This window comes from Sapajus apella, unplaced genomic scaffold (assembly GCF_009761245.1).
Source record: "Sapajus apella isolate SASKATOON/1434 unplaced genomic scaffold, GSC_monkey_1.0 scaffold97, whole genome shotgun sequence".
Lineage (NCBI taxonomy): Eukaryota > Metazoa > Chordata > Mammalia > Primates > Cebidae > Sapajus > Sapajus apella.
The window spans coordinates 2,195,400-2,217,413 of NW_022437037.1; the positions used below are offsets into that span (position 1 = coordinate 2,195,400).

General features: G+C 51.5%; 1 protein-coding gene across 7 annotated transcripts in view; it reads left to right on the top strand.

Annotated features, from left to right (window-relative positions):
- Positions 1-22,014, top strand: part of LRSAM1 (leucine rich repeat and sterile alpha motif containing 1) — a 50,850-nt gene that overhangs the window by 21,904 nt on the left and 6,932 nt on the right. For 3 of the 7 annotated variants that reach the window (XM_032257299.1, XM_032257303.1, XM_032257304.1), the window contains 13 exons: positions 1,244-1,371; positions 5,376-5,405; positions 6,143-6,265; positions 6,601-6,740; positions 7,981-8,025; positions 9,722-9,792; positions 11,060-11,159; positions 13,010-13,097; positions 14,592-14,666; positions 16,332-16,412; positions 17,883-17,978; positions 20,699-20,797; positions 21,335-21,466. In XM_032257299.1, coding sequence (XP_032113190.1) covers positions 1,244-1,371; positions 5,376-5,405; positions 6,143-6,265; positions 6,601-6,740; positions 7,981-8,025; positions 9,722-9,792; positions 11,060-11,159; positions 13,010-13,097; positions 14,592-14,666; positions 16,332-16,412; positions 17,883-17,978; positions 20,699-20,797; positions 21,335-21,466 — 1,208 coding nt within the window. The remainder of the gene's footprint in view (positions 1-1,243; positions 1,372-5,375; positions 5,406-6,142; positions 6,266-6,600; positions 6,741-7,980; positions 8,026-9,721; positions 9,793-11,059; positions 11,160-13,009; positions 13,098-14,591; positions 14,667-16,331; positions 16,413-17,882; positions 17,979-20,698; positions 20,798-21,334; positions 21,467-22,014) is intronic. The other 4 variants (XM_032257301.1, XM_032257305.1, XM_032257302.1 and 1 more) reach the window with 3 other exon arrangements.

The window sequence follows — 22,014 nt, forward strand, 5'->3', positions numbered from 1 at the left end:
TTTTGAGACGGAGTTTCACTGTTGTTACCCAGGCTGGAGTGCAACGGCGCAATCTCGGCTCACCGCAACCTCCGCCTCCCGGGTTCAGGCAATTCTCCTGCCTCAACCTCCTGAGTAGCTGGGATTACAGGCACGCACCACCATGCCCAGCTAATTTTTTGTAGTTTTTTTTAGTAGAGACGGGGTTTCACCGTGTTGACCAGGATGGTCTTGATCTCTTGACCTCGTGATCCACCCGCCTCGGCCTCCCACAGTGCTGGGATTACAGGCTTGAGCCACCGCGCCCGGCCTCCTTTATTTTCTTTAAAAAGATTTTGGGGCTGGACAAGGTGGCTCATGCCTGTAATCCCAACATTTTGGGAGGCCAAGGCGGGTGGATTGCTTGAGCCCAGGAGTTAAACATGGGCAACATGGCAAACCTCATCTCTACAAAAAATGCAAAAATTAGCCCAGCATGGTGACACACGCCTATAGTACCAACTGCTCGGGGGGCTTAGGTGGAAAGATCACTTGAGCCCAAGAGGCGGAGATTGCAGTGAGCCAAAATCTCGCCACTGCCCTCCAGCCTGGGTGACAGACTGAGACCTTGTGTTAAAAAAAAAAAAAAAAAAAGATTTTGGCCAGTGCAGTGGCTGTTGCCTGTAATCCCAGCACTTTGGGAGGCCAAGGCAGGTGGATCACCTAAGATCAACAGTACAATACCATCCTGGCCAACATGGTGAAACCCTGTCTCTACTAAAAATACAAAAATTAGCTGGGCGTGGTGGCGGGATCTGTAATCTCAGCTACTCCGGGCACTGAGGCAGCTTGAACTCAGGAGGCAGAGGTTGCAGTGAACTGAAATTGCACCATTGCACTGCAGTCTGGGCGATAGAGCGAAACTCTGTCTCAAAATAAGTAAGTAAATAAATAAATTAAAAAGATGAAAAACTTTCTCTTTGTTAGGACTCAGGTTTCATTTCTTATCTCAGCCTTTTTCATCGCCTCATTCTCCCTTGGGTGGTAAAGAGGTGGAAGGCGTACTTGGCACCCACTGACTCACTCCACTGACATTTACAGAGCACCTGCTACATTCCAGGCCCAGGGCTAGGACTGGTGAAAAACACGGGGTGCCCAGGCTAGGGAAGAGGAGAACAGTGGCTGAGTCGGGGTGAGGCAGGGTGCCCCAGCGGTAGGAGGAAGTGTATCTGGGTACCTCGGCTGTCTCCTCCCTCCTGGTCAGCTTGTGTCCCATCTCTTACAGAGTCAGGGCTAGAATACTACCCTCCTTCTCAGTACCTGCTGCCAGTTCTGGAGCAAGATGGAACCAACTCTCGGGACAGCCCTGATGGGCCCACGGACAGAGTCTCAAGGGAGGAAGTAGAGTGGCAGGTAAGACAAGCCAGCCTGCTGCACGCATGCGTGTGTGTGTGTGTGTGTGTGTGTGTTGAGGGAGCTGGGAATGGAAGGGGCTGGTTCAGAGCTGTAGCTTCCGGATTCTTCCATGGAACTAGAACTGGCCTCCCAACGAGCTGAACTACTTTTTCAAGGCCTGCTGTGGCTGCCTCACCCCACCAGCTTGCCAACCACAAGCTGTCCCCTGCTGCTCTGTTTCCTGAACTAACCACCATCCTTCCCTCATCAAGGCCTTTGAACAAGCTGCTCCGTCTGTCTGGAGTATCCCCACTCGCTTGTCTTATCCTCTTCTTTTTTTTTCTTTATTTGGGACGGTCTCGCTCTGTCGCCCAGGCTGGAGTACAGTGGTGCGATCATAGCTCAGTGCAGCCTCAACTTCCCAGGCTCAACTGATCCTCCCGCCTCAGCCTCCCAAAGTGCTGGGATTATAGGTGTGAGCCACTGTACTCAGCCTCCTTCAGTTCTCAGTTTAAACTTATATCCTCTGAGAAGCTCCAGCCCAGGTCAGGTCTCCTATTGTATGTTCTCAGAGTACCCTGCACAGTTCCTTGGTAGCACTCATTACAGCGCTAAATTGATGAAGAGGTGTACAGGAAATGATCTAATGTCTGTCTCCCCGTCATGAGCCTTGGTGAAAGAATAAGGATTGTGTCTGTAATGTCCATTGTTATCTCTCAGCAAATACTTCTGGACCAAATGCCACTCACTGTCCAGGACACACCCCCTCCCCATGCTCTGGGTCTAGCGAAGGAGTCAGAAAGGCACATGTGTTAACACCAGTGATAGGCTGGCCCCATCAGGTCCTGGCAGTGAGCTAACACAGGATGACACAGAGGAGGAGGCTCAAAGGGTTTGCCACATTAGCCTGGGTGCACCCTCTGCCCCATCCCCAAGGCTCACGATCCAGGGTCCTCGGCTGGCTGGTAGATGGGGAAGCCATCACCAGGTGGGAGTGCCAGCTGCCGGACATTTGTCTTCATATCTTCCAGTGACTCTTTCTTAATCTCTGGTTCCTAGATGCCACCCTTTCCTGTTTTCCACTGCTGCTGGGAATGCATTTGGGATTTTATTTATTTATTTATTTTTGACAGTTCAGCAAGAATTAGAGGAAGGAGAAGGCTGTGTGGGAAATGGTGCCAGTTTATGTTCTCAGGAAATATTTGCAATACCAATACACACACGTGCTAAAGGATTCGTAGACTGAGCATAGGAAGAACTCTTTCAAAGCAATAAGAAGAAAACCATCCCAGTAGAAAAAATATTGGGAGGCCAAAGCAGGTGGATCACTTGAGGCCAGGAGTTTGAGACCAGCCTGGTCAACATAGCACAACCCTGTCTCTACTGAAAATGCAAAAGTTAGCCAGCCATGGTGGCATGCACCAGTAATCCCAGCTACTCAGGAACTGGGGCACAAGAATCACTTGAACCCAAGAGGCAGAGGTTGCAGTGAGCTAAGATTGCGCCACTGCATTCCAGCCTGGGAAACAGAGCGAGACTCTGGCCAACACAGTGAAACCCCATCTCTACTAAAAAAATGCCATGCATGGTGGTGGGTACCTGTTAGTCCAGCTACTCGGGAGGCTAAGGCCAGGCGCGGTGGCTCACACCTGTAATCCCAGCACTTTGAGAGGCCAAGGTGAGAGGATCATTTGAGGTCAGGAATTCATGACCAGCCTGGTCAACATGGTAAAAACCTGTCCCTACTAAAGGTACAAAATTAGCCAGGCATGGTAGTGCATGCCACCTACTTGGGAGGTTGAGGCAGGAGAATCACTTGAACCTGGGAGGCAGAGGTTGCAGTGAGCTGAGATCACACCACTGCACTCCAGCCTGGGAGATAGAGCAAGATTCCATCTCAAATTAAAAAAAACTTTTTGGGGGGACATCTACTGTCAAGTTATCCTCCAAAGTGGTGATATCAATTTTCACTCCCAAGAGCAGTTTGTTAAGATACCTGTTGTCCCACACTCTGGCCAACAGAAATTGCCATGCCAAAATGTGTGCCAATCTCAGGAAGGAAATGGTATTTCATTGTCATTTTAACTTACATACCTGTCCTCTGATTACCAGCAAAGTTGACATTTTTAAATGTTTTTTTGTTTTGTTTTTGTTTTGAGACAGTCTCAAAACAGTCTCACTCTGTTGCCCAGACTGGAGTGCAGTGGCACAATCTCAGCTCACTGCAACCTCGACCTCTCAGGTTGAAGCAATTCTCCTGCCTTAGCCTCCTAAGTAGCTGGGACTACAGGCCCCTGCCACCATGACTGGCTAGTTTTTGTATTTTTTTTTAGTAGAGATGGGGTTTCACTGTATTGGCCAGGCTGATCCCGAGCTCTTGACCTCAAGTGATCTGCCTGCCTCAGCCTCCCAAAGTGCTGGGATTACAGGCATGAGCCACTGCACCTGGCCAGAATTGTTTTCTATCTTGATTGTGTTTAGAGGTTACAGAATTCTATGCATATATAAAGATTCATACAATTGTTCACTAACATTGGACGAATTACAGCACATAGATTATTCCTTGATTAAAAAATATACTTATATATGCACACACGTACAAATATATTTCTTTCCCCAAGGCACAAATTATATATGTACAGATGCATGGCCTTGGGCCTGATATTGATAGCTACACCTGACAGGAGGTGTGGGATGGGAGGGGAACCAGGGTCAGGCTGGAGTGGTCAGAGGTACTTTAGTTTTTTTTGTGCCATGTTTCAAACTTTTACAAAATGAATATATTCAGATGTTATCTGTATAATTGAAGATTAATTAAAAAATTACATTCCTACCATTGGCATTGGACAAATCCTATTTATAGGATGCTGCTTTTATAATTCAGAGACTGATCCTGTTCTCAGAGCAAGAAAAGTAATAGAAGGACCATTCAAAAAGTTCTTGTCTGCTGGGCTCAGTGGCTTATGCCTGCAATCCCAGCACTCTGGGAGGCTGAGTCGGGCGGATGCTTGAGCTCGGGAGTTCAAGACTATCCTGGGTAACATAGCAAGACCTTGTCTCTACCAAAAATACAGAAAATTAGCCAGTCCTGGTGGTTCGCACCTATAGTCTCAGCTACTTAGGAGGCTGAGGTGGGAGGATCACTAGATCCCAGGAGGTCAAGGCTGCAGTGAGCTGAGATCATGCCACTGTACTCCTGCATGGGTGACAGAGTGAGGCTCCATTTCAAAAAAATTAAAATAACTTGTGTATATTGATGTTTAATTACAGAAGTAATTCCTGCTCCTTGTTATAAATTTAAACAATACAGACAATTAAACACTAAGTGAATGTCAGCCTTGCCACCGTGCACTCCCATTGCCTGGAGATAGTTATCATTGACTGATCAATGACTATCCTTCCTTTGACTCAATATCTACACACATATGCTCAGAGTTGAGTTTTCTTGATGATGTTTTTGTAAAAGCAGAATCATGCTACACATGAGGGATCACACACATTTGCCCTGCTCACAGTTGTGTAATGGTCCACTGAATAGATGCACCATGACTTACAGATAGATGTTGATATATGTTATTTCCTGTGTTTTTGCTTTTTTGAATAATTCTGCAGGAAGTTGTACCGACATCTTTGTGCATTGTGAGTATTTTGGTGGACTGGAGCTGGGTGCTGTAGGTGTGTTACGCAGACATCCATGGGCATCACATATCCCTTTTCCTGCTCTGCTCTTGAGACTACCATCCCTGCTCAGTGCTGGATCCCAGAACTGTCTCGAAGAGCTCGCTGCTATGGTGCCACGCACACAGTGGCAGCCCAGGGGTTCTAACCGGCTGTCCACTGGAACCGCCTGGTGCCCTTGATCAATACCGATCCCCTCATCTCCCCACCGCGCCTTTCTGAGGCAGTGGTCTGGGATGGGCCAGAGTTAGTATAACGTCAGGCCGCCCAGGGTTCCTGGGGCCCATGCCAGTGAGAACCACTGCTGCCACCCTCTCTTGACCACTGTCTTTCTTCCCTCCCAGAACAGGTTCTCAGACTATGAGAAGAGGAAGGTAAGAAAACGCCTTTACTCTTCTGTCACTCTTTTCTCATTAAAGATCTCAACTCAAAATATTTAAGAAAATGACTTCTTCCCAGCTCAGAATTAGAGGTCACAGTAATGCCTTCCTCCTACAAGCACGGTCTGCCGCATCCTCACGTGCCTCCAGTGGGTGGTAAAGCATCCGTGTGACAGGCGCAGAGACTGAGGCTCAGGGTTGAGCCCAGCACCGGGCTCTAAACCACCAGCCTCTGCCTGTGAACAGCTTGTTTTATTTCAGTTGGGCCCCGGAAGGAGGGGAGTGGGGGTTGCTCAGCCTGGAGACCTGCAGCCTGCACCATCAGTGTTGAGGGGTTGATTCTGTCCACTTCTTTTTTTTTTTTTTTTAAGATGGAGTTTCACTCTTGTTGCTGAGGCTGGAGTGCTGGAGTGCAGTGGTGTGATTTCGGCTCACTGCAACCTCCACCTCTCAGATTCAAGCGATTCTCCTGACTCAGCCTCCCAAGTAGCTGGGAGTACAGGCATGCACCACCGTGCCTGGTTAACTTTGTGTTTTTAATAGAGACGGGGTTTCTCCATGTTGGCCAGGATGGTTTCAAACCCCTGACCTCAGGTGATCCACCCACCTCGGCCTTCCAAAGTACTAGGATTACAGGCGTGAATCACCGCACCTGGCCAATTCCCCCCACTTCTATGTCCTAACTCCCCCAGGGCCTGTGCTGACAGTCACTAAGGATCTGTGTCTTGTAGGAACAGAAGATGCTGGAGAAACTCGAGTTTGAACGGCGCCTGGAACTGGGGCAGCGGGAGCATGCCCAGCTCCTTCAGCAGAGCAGCAGCCAGAAGGACGAGATCCTCCAGACGGTCAAGGAGGTTTGTGAGCCGTCTGCTGGGGCCCGGCCTGGCTGCATCCCCCAGCCAGTGGCCTCCTGTCTCTGGCCGAGGCCCCTGGGATATGGAAAGGCAGTGGGATGAAGCTGTCACTTCCTTCCATTCCCCTAGCATCTGGGATGGCCTTTATAGATCACCTAGCCCAGCCTTCCCATATGCACTTGGACACTCTGAGACTTAGTGGGAGGAGCTGGCCTAAGGTCACAGAGAAAGGACTGGCAAGGCAGGGTGGGAAAGCAGCCTCCTAACCCCAGTCAGCACCCCTTGGGGCGTCTGATGGGGTCCCAGGGGCTCAGGACCCCTGCCCCCTGCTGCAGGAGCAGTTCCGACTGGAGCAGGGCCTGAGTGAGCGCCAGCGCCACCTTGACGCAGAGCGGCAGCGGCTGCAGGAGCAGCTGAAGCAGACGGAGCAGAACATCTCCAGCCGGATCCAGATGCTGCTGCAGGAGAATCAGAGGTTGGGCTCTGGTCCTCAGCCCCACCCCAGAGCTTTCCCCCCTCCCCCTGTGCAGTCCCCTGAGGAGTGGGAGGAGCGCGTTTCTCCCTCACCACCTCTGCTCCTGCCCCAGGCCTATCCCTGTCAGGATCCAGTCTGGGCACTTCAATTGGCACCAGTGTACAGAGAAAAGCATCTGACACAGGCGTTACAAAGTCTGGTTTCTTGTCGTGAAACTGCTACAGACTGGACCTGTGGCCTCGAGCAAGTGTTTCCCCGCTGAGCCCCAAGCTGCCCATCTATTAAGTGAGTGGGTTTGATAAGATAGCTGGGGTCACATCCTGCTCCAATGTTTTGGCTTCGACATTACCTGTTGCACTGAGGTCAGCTATTTACCTATAGTGAGATTTGCCTTAACAAACCCTGTGCAAGGTAGGAGCTACTAAGAGCAGATCTTGATGGGACTGGGGAGAAGTGGTGTCAGAGAGATCTCAAGAAACCTGAGAAGTCTACTGAGGGCGTCCATTGCAGGAAGATTCCAGAAACAGGCTCTAGCCACATGCCTTGCTACTTCCAGGCCTCCTTTTTCTAACCTTGAATCACTTGTTCTTCCATCACCTGTCAGTTTCCAAGTACCTTCATGAGTTCAGGAAACCGGTCACTTGTTGGATGCTTCTTATGTGCCAAGCTTGTTACGTCTATTTCCTCATTTACTCTTTACAAATGCACCAAGAAGCTGGGTTGGTTTTGTTTTGTTTTCTTTTGCTTTGCTTTGCTTTGCTTGAGACAGAGTCTCTCTCTGTCACCCAGGTTGGAGTGTAGTGGTGTAATCTTGGCTCACGACAGCCTCCGCCTCCTGAGTTCAAGTAATTCTCTTGCCTCAGACTCCCGAGGAGCTGGGACTACAGGCTTGTACCGCCACGCCTGGCTAATTTTTGTAGAGACAGGATTTATCCATGTTGACCAGGCTGGTCTCGACCCCTGGCCTCAAGGGATCCATCCGCTTCAGCCTCCCAAAGTGACAAGATGACAGATTTAAGCCACTGTGCCCAGCTGAGTTTTTTTTTATTCTTCTAATTTCATAGGTGAGGAAACGTGGGACTTGAGTGGTTTCTGTAACTGGCTAAGAACCCAGAGCTCCTAGGTGGTGGAGCTAAGGTGCCCCCAGCCCAGTTCCGAAGCCCCTCTGCACAGCTAGTGCGGTGATGCTGGAAACAGGCCTGCTCGTGACTGCTGGGACCTTTTATGATTTTCTCCACAGACAAAAGAAGAGTTCCGAGATTTTGAAATCGCTGGAAAATGAAAGGTAAATGTTCTTTCAGGGGAGGGCAGCCTTATGGAGAGAGTGTCTTGTGATTCTTCAGAGAATTATGCCAGGATGTTTCCCTAAAGCTATATAAGGAGATTCACTTCCTTTTTTTTTTTTTTTTTTTTTTTTTTTTTTTTTTTTTTTTTTGAGACGGAGTTTAGCTCTTGTTACCCAGGCTGGAGTGCAATGGCGCGATCTCGGCTCACCGCAACCTCCGCCTCCTGGGTTCAGGCAATTCTCCTGCCTCAGTCTCCTGAATAGCTGGGATTACAGGCACGCGCCACCATGCCCAGCTAATTTTTTGTATTTTTAGTAGAGACGGGGTTTCACCATGTTGACCAGGATGGTCTCGATCTCTTGACCTCGTGATCCACCCGCCTTGGCCTCCCAAAGTGCTGGGATTACAGGCGTGAGCCACCGCGCCCGGCTGGAGATTCACTTCCTTAGAGGATGTTTAATTACAAAGAATCATTGCCTTCAAGCTCGTTAAAACATATGTACACTCCTGAGAAACACTCAGACATGAATAAGGCTACATATATAACGTTGAACTCTATTCCTAGTATAAAAATTTCAGGCCAGGCACAGTGGCTCACGCCAGTAATCCCAATGCTTTGGGAGGCCAAGGTGGGTGGATCACTTGAGGTCAGGAGTTGGAGACCAGCCTGGCCAACATGGCGAAACCCTGTGTCTACTAAAAATCAAAACTTAGCCAGGAGTGGTGGCAGGGGCCTTTGGTTCCAGCGACAAAAAAAAAAAAAAAAAAAAAAAAAAATCAGAAAACCACATTTCTGGGAAAATTATTTAGTTACATAAATGATGTACAGAGGAGTAACTTGCAGCCACTAAATGTCTTATTGAATAATATTCCTCATTAAAGGAAAACAATGTATCTTTTTTTTTTTTTTTTTTTTTTTTTTTTTTGAGATGGAGTCTCACTCTGTCACCCAGGCTAGAGTGCAGTGGTGCAATCTCGGCTCACTGCAACCTCCACCTCCCAGGTTCAAGTGATTCTCCTGCCTCAGCATCCCGAGAAGCTGGGACTACAGGCGTACTGATTTTTGTATTTTTAATAGAGACGGGGTTTCACCATGTCGGCCAGGCTGGTCTCAAACTCCTAACCTCAATGATCCCCCCCGACCTCGGCCTCCCAAAGTGCTGGGATTACAGGTGTGAGCCTCCGCACCTGGCCATGTGATTATTTGTGAAGGAAATATTTAAAGGACATTTTGCTAGGTGCCTACTTACCTTCCAAAAAACATTCTGCTGGTTTACACTCCTCTCAGCAGTGTAGGAAAGTGCCCATTTCTCCACCACCGTCACCATTACCAGCAATTACCAGTTTTCTTAATAACCAACTAGTAAATGAAAAGATTTTACTTTCTTTAGTAACCAGTAATGTTACACATCTTTCCAGATGTTTATTGATCACTTGAATTTCAACATTGGCTATTTACTTCTTTTGCTCATTTTCTAAGGGAGTGTCCACCTTTTTACACAAGATACTCAAACTGTAGGCTAAAGGTGAACTGGGCCCCAAGGGTTGTATGTGATGCGGTAGGCATCCAGAGAGCCCATCCAGGTCTAGGTTGGCAAATCAAGGAGGCCTTCCTGGAGGAGATGGTGCTCATCTGCTGGGATTCCCTGTTGGAAATGTTAAATTTGCTGAAAGAATGGATGGATTTTCTTCTAGAATAAGAATGGAACAGTTGATGTCCATAACCCAGGAGGAGACTGAGAACCTACGGCGACGTGAGGTTGCCTGTAAGTTGTGGAATGGGGAGCTTGTGAGCACACTGCCTGCTGGCTGGTCTGGCAGGGTGGATGGCCCTTCCTCTGTTGGCCATGCATGGAGGGTGCTGAGTGTTAGCCCTCAAGAGGGGTGGTCAAATCCCACTATGGAGCACAGGCTGTGGGGTCAGCCTAGATGTGGATTCAGAGTCCCAGTTCAGACACCCGCCATGTGATTTTAGGGACATTACTGCTCCCCAACTTTTCCAAGCCTCAGTTTTCTTAGCTATACAATGGAGGAAATGGGCCAGGCGTTGCGGGGGGCTCATGCCTGTAATCCCAGTGTTTTAGGAAGCTGAGGCTGGAAGATCACATGAGCCCAGGAGTTCAAGGCTGCAGTAAGCTGTGATCACACTACTGCACTCCAGCCTGGGTAACATAGCAAGACCCTTTCTCAAAAAAAAAAAAAACAAACAAAAGTCCAAATGCCCCCAGATAGAGGATACTTAAATAAATGTGGGCGATCCGTGTGCTGCGGCACTGCACCGTATTAGCATCCCATTAGCGTGTTATGAGGAGTGTTCACAAAAAGTGGGAAGTGGGATGTCATTTTCATTTTTTTATTTTAAAATATGCATAATGTGAAATTTACCATCTTAATCGCTTTATTTTATTTTATTTTATTTTATTTATGTTTTGAGACAATGTCTCGCTCTGACGCCCAGGCTAGAGTACAGTGGTGTGATCTTGGCTCACTGCAACCTCTGCCTCTCAGGTTCAAGCTGTTCTTGCCTCCGCCTCTGAGTAGCCAGGATCACAGACGCACACCACCACTCCTGGCTAATTTTTGTATTTTTAGTAGAGATGGGGTTTTGCCACGTTGGCCAGGCTTGTCTTGAACTCCTAATCTCAAGTGATCCACCTGCTGCAGCCTCCCAAAGTGCTGGGATTACAGGCATGAGCCCCCGTGCCTGGCCTATTTTAATTTTTTTAAATTCATAAATATGCGTAAAGATTGACTAGAAAAATATATATCAAAATGGAATAATATTTCTGGGTGACAAGATCACAGAAGGTTTTTTGTATGTGTTATTCAGTGCTTTACAATTAGCCTTCCAAGCATAAGTTGCTTTTATAATTAAACAGAACAAAGGGTTTTTTAAGGTGACTCTCGGGTAGGTAACCAGGTGAAGCCTCAAGGCCTGTTCCTCAGTTCCCGTGAAAATCCCTGCTGCATCCCTGCCCAGGCGCCCCAGGAGCAGCGCCCCGCTGAGGCTGTCCCCACCCCATGTTCCCGCAGCCGCCATGCAGCAGATGCTGACCGAGCGCTGTAAGAACCGGCTCATGCAGATGGCCTACGAATCTCAGAGGCAGAACTTGGCCCAGCAGGCCTGTTCCAGGTAAGGTAAGGAAGAGGAGCCCCAGGTGAGGGAGCTGGGGGAGCCGGCTAGGGGCCCAGGACCATGGGGTGAGAGCTGGACGCTAAACCTCCCGCCCTGGGCCACCCCAGCCTCCCCTGTGCCATCAGGTGCAAGTGATGGCTGCTGTTCCTGAGTTTCCGGCCGGACCTACGATTCAGCGCCGGGCTGTGAGAAAGTGCTAGCAGTCACTCCCATCTCTTGTGTGCTCCCTGCGTGGCAGGCACTAGGCTAAGTGATGAACCGCATTCTCGGATTGATTCTAGGAGGGACTGTGTTGTTATTAGCCCCATTTTGCGATCGCAACTCAGGTTCTGAGCAACTGTATAACACACCCAAGGAAGTACAGCCAGCAGATGGCGGAGCCTGGATTTGAGCCCTGCAGAGGGGTGGGATGTGCTCTTGATTGTGGTGCACCCGTCAGTCTGTCTCCAAGGACCCCTGAGGTTAGGGGTGGGATGCCCCGGAGGGATAAGTGAAGGGGTTGCTTTCCTGCCATGGCCACTATGGATTGGGGCTCCCTGTGCTCACTGTGGCACTGTGGGTTTGTTCAAGGTTCCACAGGTGTCCAGCAGAGCCAATGGGGAAAACTCAGTCAGTGCTCAGGAGCCCCAAACGGACAGGACAGCAGCCCCGGATGCCCTGTTTCTCCTCCCATGTAGGTGACTGGCACAGCTACCACCTTCCAGGGTACCTGAACTGTGCCAGCCTCCCCTGGGTCCCTGCAGATGTGGGAATTTCTAGCCCCTTTCCTGCTGTATGCCGCTGTGCTTAGGAGTTGCAAGCCCAGGGGTCAGAGCTGGATACAAGCCCCACTTCTGCTTACTAACCACGAGGTCTCAGGCAGGTCTCTCCTTCCCTGGGCTTCAAATTTCTTAGCAGATGAATCGTAGAACCTACCTGTAGAGTTGGTGGAGGATTTGATGAGTGTTAATAAGCATAATATCTAGTGCATAAAGGTTCAATAAATACTCTCTATTGTCGTGAAGCAGGAGCCTCACTGGAAAAAAATAATTGCTATTATTATGAAATAAAACCAAGATGGTGGCCGGGCACGGTGGCTCAAGCCTGTAAACCCAGCACTTTGGGAGGCCGAGGTGGGTGGATCACCTGAGGTCGGGAGTTCGAGACCAGCCTGGCCAACGTAGCGAATCCCGGCCTCTACTAAAAATACAAAAAATTAGTTGGGCATGGCGGTAGGCACTTGTAATCCCAGCTGAGGCAGGAGAATTGCTTGAACCCGGGAGGTGGAGGTTGCAGTGAGCCAAGATTGCATGGCTGCACTCCAGCCTGCATGACAGAGCGAGACTCTGTCTCAAAACAAACAAACAAACAAACAAAAACACACCAAGATGGCACCAAAGCACAGCACAGATATACAAGAGGCTGCAGGTTCTTGTGCCCAAATTACCAGCCTTGTCTGGAGGGCTGAGTGCTGCTCCTTGACCAGGGTTAGAATCCCAGGAAGGACAGCTCTGTCACACTCCAGTGGCTCATCACCCATGGGAAGCAGGAGCTCTGCACCCATGAAGGTGGCTGGGCAGAGGCCAGGCATCCACTTCCAGGGGTGCTGTGGAGGGTATTCTGGTGGAGTGTTGGTTGAGAGGACCTGGAAGTGTCTCCCAGCTCCCAACTTGATCCCCCTCCCTCAAGGCCACAGGATTCAGATAGACTCAGTGTCTGTGCCCATCCAAGACCTGGCTCCCAGCAGGTGCTCCATGAGTGAGGTCCAGTGAAGAAATGGATTATCTTGGTCTCCTCTGCGGGGCCTGGCACATAGTAGATGCTCAGGAAACGTTCAAGAATGAATGAATTTGCTGTCTTTCTGGCAGCATGGCTGAAATGGATGAACGGTTCCAGCAGATTCTGTCATGGCAGCAAATGGATCAGAACAAAGCCATCAGCCAGATCCTGCAGGAGGTGAGCCCTCGCCCAGGGCCTGAGGGTGGGGGCTCAGGAGGGAGGCCCAGAAGCCAGGGCAGAGCACAGAGATCCACACAGAGCCCTTCCAAGATAGCATGTGGGACCCCAGAGGTTTGTGACCATAGAAGTGTGTAGTGATTGGCCAGGCGCAGTGGCTCATGCCTGTAATCCCAGCACTTTGGGAGGCCGATGTAGGCGGATCATGAGGTCAGGAGTTCAAGACCAGCTTGGTCAATATGGTGAAACCCCATCTCTACTAATAATACAAAAATTAGCCAGGTGTGATGGCTCACACGTATAGTCCCAGCTACTCAGGAGGCTGAGGCAGGAGAATCACTTGAACCCAGGTGGTAGAGGTTGCAGTGAGCTGAGATTGCATCACTGCACTCCAGCCTGGGTGACAGAGCAAGATTCCATCTCAAATAGAAAGAGCTGTATAGTGATCAGGGTGAGGGGCAGAGAGAGGCTGAGCGGGGACCCGGGGGATGGTCTTCTGGTCACTAAAATCCACAGAAGCACCTCCATCTGCTCCCTGGGAGGCTCCCACCCCCAACCTGTGTCAGGGCTCCACTGGAAGGACTTAAGTGGCAGGAGGTGATGGTGACCACACCAAAGTGCTGGGATTACAGGTGTGAGCCACTGTGCCCGGCCTGTTTAGCTTTTTCTTTTCTTTCCTTTTTTTTTTTTTTTTTTTTTAAGACAAAGTCCTGCTCTGTTGCCCAGGATAAGTGAAGTGACGTGATAACAGTTCACTACAGCCTCAAACTCCTGGGCTCAAACGATCTACCTTCACCTCCTGCATAGCTGGGACTACAGGGCCACCACGCCCAGCTAATTTTTTTGATTTGTTGTAGAGACAGAGTCTCCCTATGTTGCCCAGGCTGGTCTCAAACTCCTGGGCTCAAGCATCCTTCTGCCTCAGCCTCCAAAGTGCTGGGATTACAGGCATGAGCCACCGGCCTGCTGAGCTCTTTCCACTCCCTGTGGGAGTCTCGCCGCTGCCTGCCGTCTTCCCTCACCTCTGTCCTCTGTGTTTGTCATCCCACCTTGCTCCTTCCTCTCTGTTCTAAAATGGTTTGACTTAGTATCTGTGGAGCTTGTCTGAGGAAAGTTCTCTATTTCTCAGAGGAGGCATCTGCCTTGTGATTAAGTGGGGCTCGGGAGCTGGATAGGCTGGGTGTGTGTCCCAGCGCCGCTGGTTCATGCCTGAGTGTCACTTTCCCCATCTGTGAAATGGGGCAGTAAAAGCACCCACATAGTCCGCTGTGGTGGAAATTCAGGGTGTGATGCCGGAAGAGCATCAAGTAGAGGACAGCCCGCGGTAAGCCCTTAGTATCATTTTAAGGTTTTAGGTAGAATCTTCTCTCTCTCTCAGAAACAAAACCCATATGTTAAGGTGCTTGGTACATAGTTTTTGCTTTTCCCCGGGATGGGCCTGCAGGGAAAGGTGTGGGCATGGCCCCTGCTGAGGACCAGTGGTCTGTGTTGCAGAGCGCGATGCAGAAGGCTGCGTTTGAGGCGCTCCAGGTGAAGAAAGACCTGATGCATCGGCAGATCAGGAGCCAGGTGAGCTCTGGGGCCGTGGCCCCGGACCTGCCCTCTCGGAGACGTGCGGAGTGACCCTCCAGGGCAGCAGGTCGCAGCAGTTGAGGTTTGAACCCCAGCACCTTGGCTTGCTAGCCCAGCAAGAAGTCGAGTCCTCGCCCTCGGCACTGCCCTTTGTTCCCAGCCTTGTGTTGGGGATGCTAGGCGGGTGCCTGGAGGCCTCCTATTCTGGGGTTGGGCGAGGGTCTTACCAGCAAGCGTGGCCTGTTCAGTCTCCACCATGCCTGGGCCAGGGAGGGTGGCATTCATGTGTGGCTATGACTGCTGGGGCCACCTCCTGTCTGTGCTCCAGGCGGGACACTGGGAAAAGCAGCCTGTGCAGGCCCCCGTGCTATGGCAGCTCAGACCGACAGAGACCCATACGTCTCGGGCGTATGGGATTTCCCCTGGAAGTGGGCAGGTGGGGCCGTGAGCCACGGTGGTCATGTCACCTGCTGAAAAGTGACCTCGGCCCAAGAGGAGGAGGTCCTCTTTACGGGCCCTCCCTCACATGACAAGATCCCCCCAGGTGGCTGCTGATCTTCGAAGTGTCCTTGAGCAAGCGCACCTGTGTGGCCTGGTGGCCGCCGCCTGTGGAGTGGGGCTGGGGCTGAAGTGAGCTTCAGGCTATGGGAACGCTCCTGCATCATGTTCAGCACACTGAATTTTACATTTTTTGCATGTTTTTTTTTTCTTTCTTTCTTTCTTTCTTTTTGGACCAATTTACCTTTTCAATTTCCCTCTTTAATTTCAATTCCACATTGCCGGACATGAAGCTCATTCCTCTGACCAGGGGTTGGTGATATCATAGGGACTTAGAGACGAGGGTCACAGGGTCATGGGCACAGGATAGGGAAGTACTGGCTGTGGGGCCTGACCCCCACCCCAGGGCTAAAATCCCCCAGACATACCCTGGAGAGTATGCAAGGCCCCCGACATTCTCACTGCAGATGGTTTTGACCAGGTCAGCTGTTCCCCTTCAAACCGTGAGCTGGAGCATCCCAGAGAAAGGGATCTCTCACTTACCTGCCCTGTGTCCTTGGGCAAGTGACTTAACCTCTCCGAGCCTCAGTTTTCTTGTCTGTAAAATAGAGGCAGTAATACCTCCTAACAGCCAGAGAATTGATGAAATATTACACATAAAGTATACAGCACAGGCCTAGCACATAGTAGGTGCTCAAGACATACCATCTACTACTGCCATTGTTACTCAGTCACTTACTTCCACCACCCTCTGCTCTCCGCTGCTGTGCGATGAGGGGCACAAGAGACCCTGAGCAGCAGGAGGCTGGGTGGTAGTTCTGTGTCTGTGCTTTACTCTGGCCTGAATCTCCAAGCAAAGCGCCCTCTCCATTGCACAAGCCTTTCTTCTGTGCCCGCTCTGGGACAGATCCTGTGCTGGGCTCTAGGTAAAGTGTTGGCCATGACAAGCCCATCCGTGACCCCAGGAACTCAGGGCCATGAAGGAATGAATTCTTGTTCAAGCCCCTTGATGAGGTTCCCAGGCCTAGAGAGTCCCCTATTCCAGAGCCTCCCTAGCCTCTCCAGAAAGGCTTCGTAGTCCCTACTTGGTCATCAGAGAGTAGCAGCAGGAAACTGAACCGTGGTTAATGTGAGTAAAAAACCCCTGTCTCGTCTTCTGTTTAGATTAAGTTAATAGAAACTGAGTTATTGCAGCTGACACAGCTGGAGTTAAAGAGGAAGTCCCTGGACACAGAGACACTACAGGTATGTAGGGCTCCCTGCCCCTGCCCTCCCTCACATGCTGAGACCCCCACCTCGTGCCCCTCCCAGCCCCTGGCAGCTGCTTGTCAGCCCCTGGGAGTCAAGGGCTTCCCCAGCAGACAGAGGGCAGAGTTTTTCTGTGGCTATGATACCAGAGGACGCCCCTCAGCCCCAGAAGGCCCAGCGCAGGCTGAGGTTAGAGGTGGTCAGCCTGTTGTGAGGCAGAAGGGTCAGAGGAAGGAGGGTTTCATTGCCAAGGCTCCCCTGCTCCATCTCCATCACTGTTTCCTGTGCTGGGTGCAGGCCCGCGCTGAGCTCTGTCTCTCTCTGTAGGCCATGCTTCATGCCCCTGGGCAGACATCCTCCAGGGTTGGAGCTTTTGGGTATCCCTGGGATGTCTGGAGGAGAGGGCCCAGCCACGTCTGTGTCGCCCCAGCCCGGCAGTCCTACTCACACAGAAGAGGGTGGCAGGGACTGGCAGCTGGTGTCCTGGACTGGACACCTGGGGGCCGGGTGTGGCTCGGCACAGCCCTGCTGCATAACCTTGGCAGGTGGGGGAGTAGGGGCAGCCCTTGCACCTCTGTGGACCTTAGCCCCTCCAGCTGCAGATGGAGGGCTGGATGGGGTGGTGTGTGAGGACATGTGCCGTGCCAGGCATTTGAGCAGAGCCTTCTGTCTGTCACTGTCCCTGTGTCTATTCTCAGTAGAGAAGTCTCAAGTCATCCCATGGACTCCTCAGTGCAGTGAGAGGTCAGGGCATACCTGGTCTCAGGTGCTCTGCAGGTACACTGTGTGCCTTTAGGCAGGCCTCTGCCCCTCCGGGCCTTCTTCCCCTACTCCGTAAAATGGCAGCTGTCCTCCAGGCCCAGCCTGTGCCATCTGGCCATCGGAGAAGGCTGAGCTAGCAAGGGAAAGCCCCTTGTGAGCTTTGAAATGATCTCCAGAGATGAGGGGACTGGAGCTGCTCTCAGAGAAGCTGTGGCCATCGTGCCTGGCAGGTGCCCTAGTCCCTGCCCACGAGAGCAGCAGGGCTTCACCTGTCAGGGCCCCCATGGGGTTTCCAAGAGCAGGCATGGGAGTGGAACAAGGACCCCAGGCTCTGATTTGTACACCCCTCCATTTGTGTGAGGCCCCATACCCCCCCCCCCCCACCATTTGCTTCTGCCCATGTGCTCTGTTGTCTGGGAGACCAAAGGCAGGTACCCGTGGCTTGTCATTTCTTTTGTTTGATGTTTCTTACCATTCCATTGTCATCAGTCACCAGGATCCCATGCCTGACTTCACCCCACAAGGAAGAGAGATGCAGGCTTAGGGGAAGAGGGGCAGAAGAGCCTCTTAGCTTTGCCCCCCAGCACAGCCTGGAGGCATTGGGCAGGGAACCGAGTGAGCGGGAGGCCAAGCCCTTCTCCATCCTGCAGGACTCCTGCGGCGCCGCCAGCTCATGGTGGTGCGGGATGTGGTCTTGTGTTGCAGGAGATGGTCTCAGAGCAGCGCTGGGCCCTCAGCAACCTGCTCCAGCAGCTGCTCAAAGAGAAGCGGCAGCGAGAGGAAGAACTCCGGGAAATCCTGGTATGTGTTGGCTTCTGTGCTCAGCATCACACATGCGTTTGCTTTTCTCTAACACACTGGCCATTTTTAGAAACACCTGTTATTTAAGTAAGAGTTGTTCATCAAAGAAAAACTGGAAAGTGCAAAGGAAAATAATTGCACTTCCAAGAGTTATCTCCTGCTGTTTTTTGTTGGTTTCCTTGTTTAAGACAGGGTCTCACTCTGTTGCCCAGGCCAGAGTGCAATGGCGCAATCTCAGCTCACTGCACTCTTGACTTCTTGGGCTCAAGTGATCCTCCCACCTTAGCATCCCAAGTAGCTGGGACTACAGGCATGTGCCACCATGCCTGGCTAATTTTTTTATTTTTCGTAGAGATGGGGTTTCGCCACATTGCCCAGGCTGGTCTCGAACTCCTGGGCTCAAGCGATCTATCTGCCTTGGCCTCCGAAAGTGCTGTGATTACAGGCATGAGCCACGGTGCCCAGCCTCTCCTGCTGTTTTGATGCATGTTTTCCAAACATTGTGATGTATTTTTATAGCTATTTGTGGATCTGCCTTTTCAGCATGACATGGCGCATACTCTTTACGACGAGCCTGTGTCTGTACATTCTTTTCAAGCCGTTAAACCCTTCCTTGACATCCTTTCTCAAGGCTGTGCTTGGCCTCTATTGTTGAGTATGTGGATTACTTCTGGTGTTTCAACTTACAGGCGATGCTCTCTGAACTCCTCTGTAGTTGAGTATTTGGGAGCAGCCATGAGTATTCATTGCAGAGCAGGACTTGCTATGTCTAGGACAGGCTGTTTGATAAGCTTTTGGTAGGAGTGGCCTGGCTGTCCCCTGTCCCCTAATAAGTTTGACGCTGGCACGCTTTCAGAGTGGCAGAGGCCCCCTTAAGAGTGTCTTCTCTAGACCCAGGGGGCACCCAGCAACGAGACCAGAGGCCAGGCCCACCATCTGGGGCGGAAAAGACCGAGTTACTCCTGTGTCACCGTGAATGCACAGATGTCCTCTGAGCTGCATCCTAGACCTGGCCCTGTGCACGTGTTTTTTTCTTTTCCCAAGACAAAGGTTTGCTTTTGTTGCCCAGCCTGGAGTGCAATGGCGTGATCTTGGCTCACTGCAACCTCCACCCCCTGGGTTTGGGCAATTCTCCTGCCTCAGCCTCCAGAGTAGCCAGGATTACAGGCATGCAACACCATGCCCAGCTAATTTTTGCATTTTTTTTAAGCAGAGACGGGGTTTCACCGTGTTGGTCAGGCTGGTCTTGAACTCCTGACCTCAGGTGATTCACCCACCCTGGCCTCCCAAAGTGCTGGGATTATAGGCTTGAGCCGCCGCACCTGGCCCCTGTATAGGTTTAGAAGAGAGAGACCAGCTTCTTCTGGAGTCCTGAACAAGCCAAGTGGTTCCTGTGCCCATCAGAGGAAGCTGCCTATTCCTCACGATGCCTTGCTGCCATCTCCTATGCATCAGGTTACTGGGCAGATGGTGCCCTGTGCTGTGCCATGGCAGCCAGGTGCTGTCACTGGTGCTCCTGCCCTCGTAGGCCTTGGGGGTCACCACCAAGGGAGGAAGCACCACCCCAGCAGAACACAGCCAGTCCAAGCTCCTGGGTGCCAGAAGAGAGGGGCTGCCCAGGCCAGCGATAGAACGGAGCAGTGGGTGTGGCTAAGTCCACAGCGGGGGGAGCCCCAAAGGGCAGTCAGGCCTAGTGGGGATGGGGAAACACCTCCCCATGTCATGCCAGCCCTCACTGCTGTTCTAAGCAACTTTGTTGTTCTAAGCAAGACAAGCCTGGGGCCTGATTCCTGGCCCCAGCCTAGGCAGGGTACTCATTACTCTGAACCTCAGCTCCCTCATCTGGAAGGTGGAATCGACTTCACGGAGTTGTGAGAATCAGTGAGTGGCATCTATAGGTGCACAGCATGGCCTGGCACATGGTGCTCTGAGCACATCAGCTGCGCCTGTTGTCACCGTGGTCGTTATCAGCATCATTTGCTCACTGCTTTATTCCCAGCACCTAGAACAGTACTCAACGAAGAGTTATCGAATGGTGGAATAAGAGAGTCATGTTCAGTAGCACACTGATCATTCTTCAGCTCCGTCAGACAGTGAAGCCCACTCTAGAAGCTGAAGGTGTCCTTCGCACCTGTATGCCCCCTGCCTGGTACCCAGGAGGCAGCCTGGGCTGCATAATGCTTGCTGTCCCACAGGCAGACAGAGGGTGTCCCTCCCAGAGTGCTGGAATATGGTGCCAGGTGGCAGCAGCTCAGGTTCAGGTGCTCTCCCTGACCAGGTGTGCAGCGTCGAGCGGATCAGAGAGTGATGCTTCCTGCCTTTCTCATTTCTATAGTTTAAACGGTGGGACGATAGTGGGTGGGAAAGTTCTCTGTAAAATACTAAGTGCCAGCTGGTCACCGTAACTCATGCCTATAATCCCAGCACTTTGAGAGGCTGAGGTGGGTGGATCACTTGAGGTCAGGAGTTTGAGACCAGCCTGGTCAACATAGTGAAACCCTGTCTCGACTAAAAATGAGCTGGGTGTGGTGGCAGGCACTTGTAATCCCAGCTACTTGGGCACTCCAGCCTGGGCGACAGAGCAAGACTCCATATCAAAAATAAAATATAAAATGCCAAGTGTGTCCACCTGCTCAGAGGAGCATCGTTCATAACCATCATTGTTAGTACAGGTTTTATTACCATTTTGTAACTAACATTGCCTGCTTCATTCCTGGCAGACGGAGTTAGAAGCCAAAAGTGAAACCAGGCAGGAAAATTACTGGCTGATTCAGTATCAACGGCTTTTGAACCAGAAGCCCTTGTCCTTGAAGCTGCAAGTAAGGACTGCTGCTGCCTGCCCCGGCCAGGGAGCCCCAGGGTCTCCCCCCAGAGCACCTCTGGCCTCCACCATGCTCTGCCTCTTGTTACCTTTCTGGTGACTCTGGCATGCCAGATCCTGTGCCAAGCCCCGGTGGGGACAGAAGTGAGAACGAGGGAGTATTCATTCTGGTGAGGGGGACAACAAGGTGCTGGCCACTGCTGTGCGGTGCAGAGACCACTGAGCCCACAGTAGAGCGAAGCCTGTGCCTGGGGGCCGCTGTCTGCCCAGCACTGCAGGGACAGGGTGGTGGATGAAACAGCCCCCTCTCAGTGGATGTTCAAGTGGCTTACTATCTCCAGGTTTGCAGACAGAGTGGCAGTGAACCCCCCTGGGCCAATCTATCTCTGTGTGCCTACACATGCATTTTTGTAGTAATAATCCTGAGTACGTCCTATGTATTGTGTTGTGTATATTCAAACCCTTCATTTCCTGTTGTAAGCAGTGGGTTCTTCCTTCCCACTCATGGTACACTTTTCCCTGGTCTGTCTTGCAGGAAGACGGCATGGAGCGCCAGCTGGTGGCCCTCCTGGAGGAGCTGTCAGCCGAGCACTACCTGCCCATCTTTGCCCACCACCGCCTCTCACTGGCCCTGCTAAGCCAGATGAGCCCCGGGGACCTGGCCAAGGTGGGCAGCAGCTGTCCATGGGGAGAGTGGGGAGGGTGGGGAGGGGTGCACAAGGCCGCTGGCCTGACCAGCGGGGGTTGACCTGCTCCTCGTGGAGTTCTCAGTGAGCTCTGTCCTTACCTAATGGCCTAGGCTCACCTTGTTTCCAGATGGCCGGAATGCCTGCCCATCTGCCCCAGCCGCCTGTGTGTGCCCTGGACACCATCTCACTGGGAAATCCTGGGGAGGTGGGTCCTGCTGACCTGCTCAGACTGGATCTTCAGACAGGAGGGACAAGACAGGCCCCTGGGGATTATCTGATCCAACCTCCGCCCTGTCCCTTGGTGTGACAGACTGTGGTGACCGCAGCACTGCCTGAGCCCCTATTCTGGGCACAAGCTGGGCTCTTTACAACACATTAATCCACTTACTCTCCAAAACAGAATAATCATTGCTGTGTCAGCTAACACCTTCGTACCACCTGCACGTGCTGGGCACCATTTTAAGACTTTTCATATTTGAACTCACTGAATCCTCTCGACAGCCCAGGGAGGTACAGAGACTTCAGA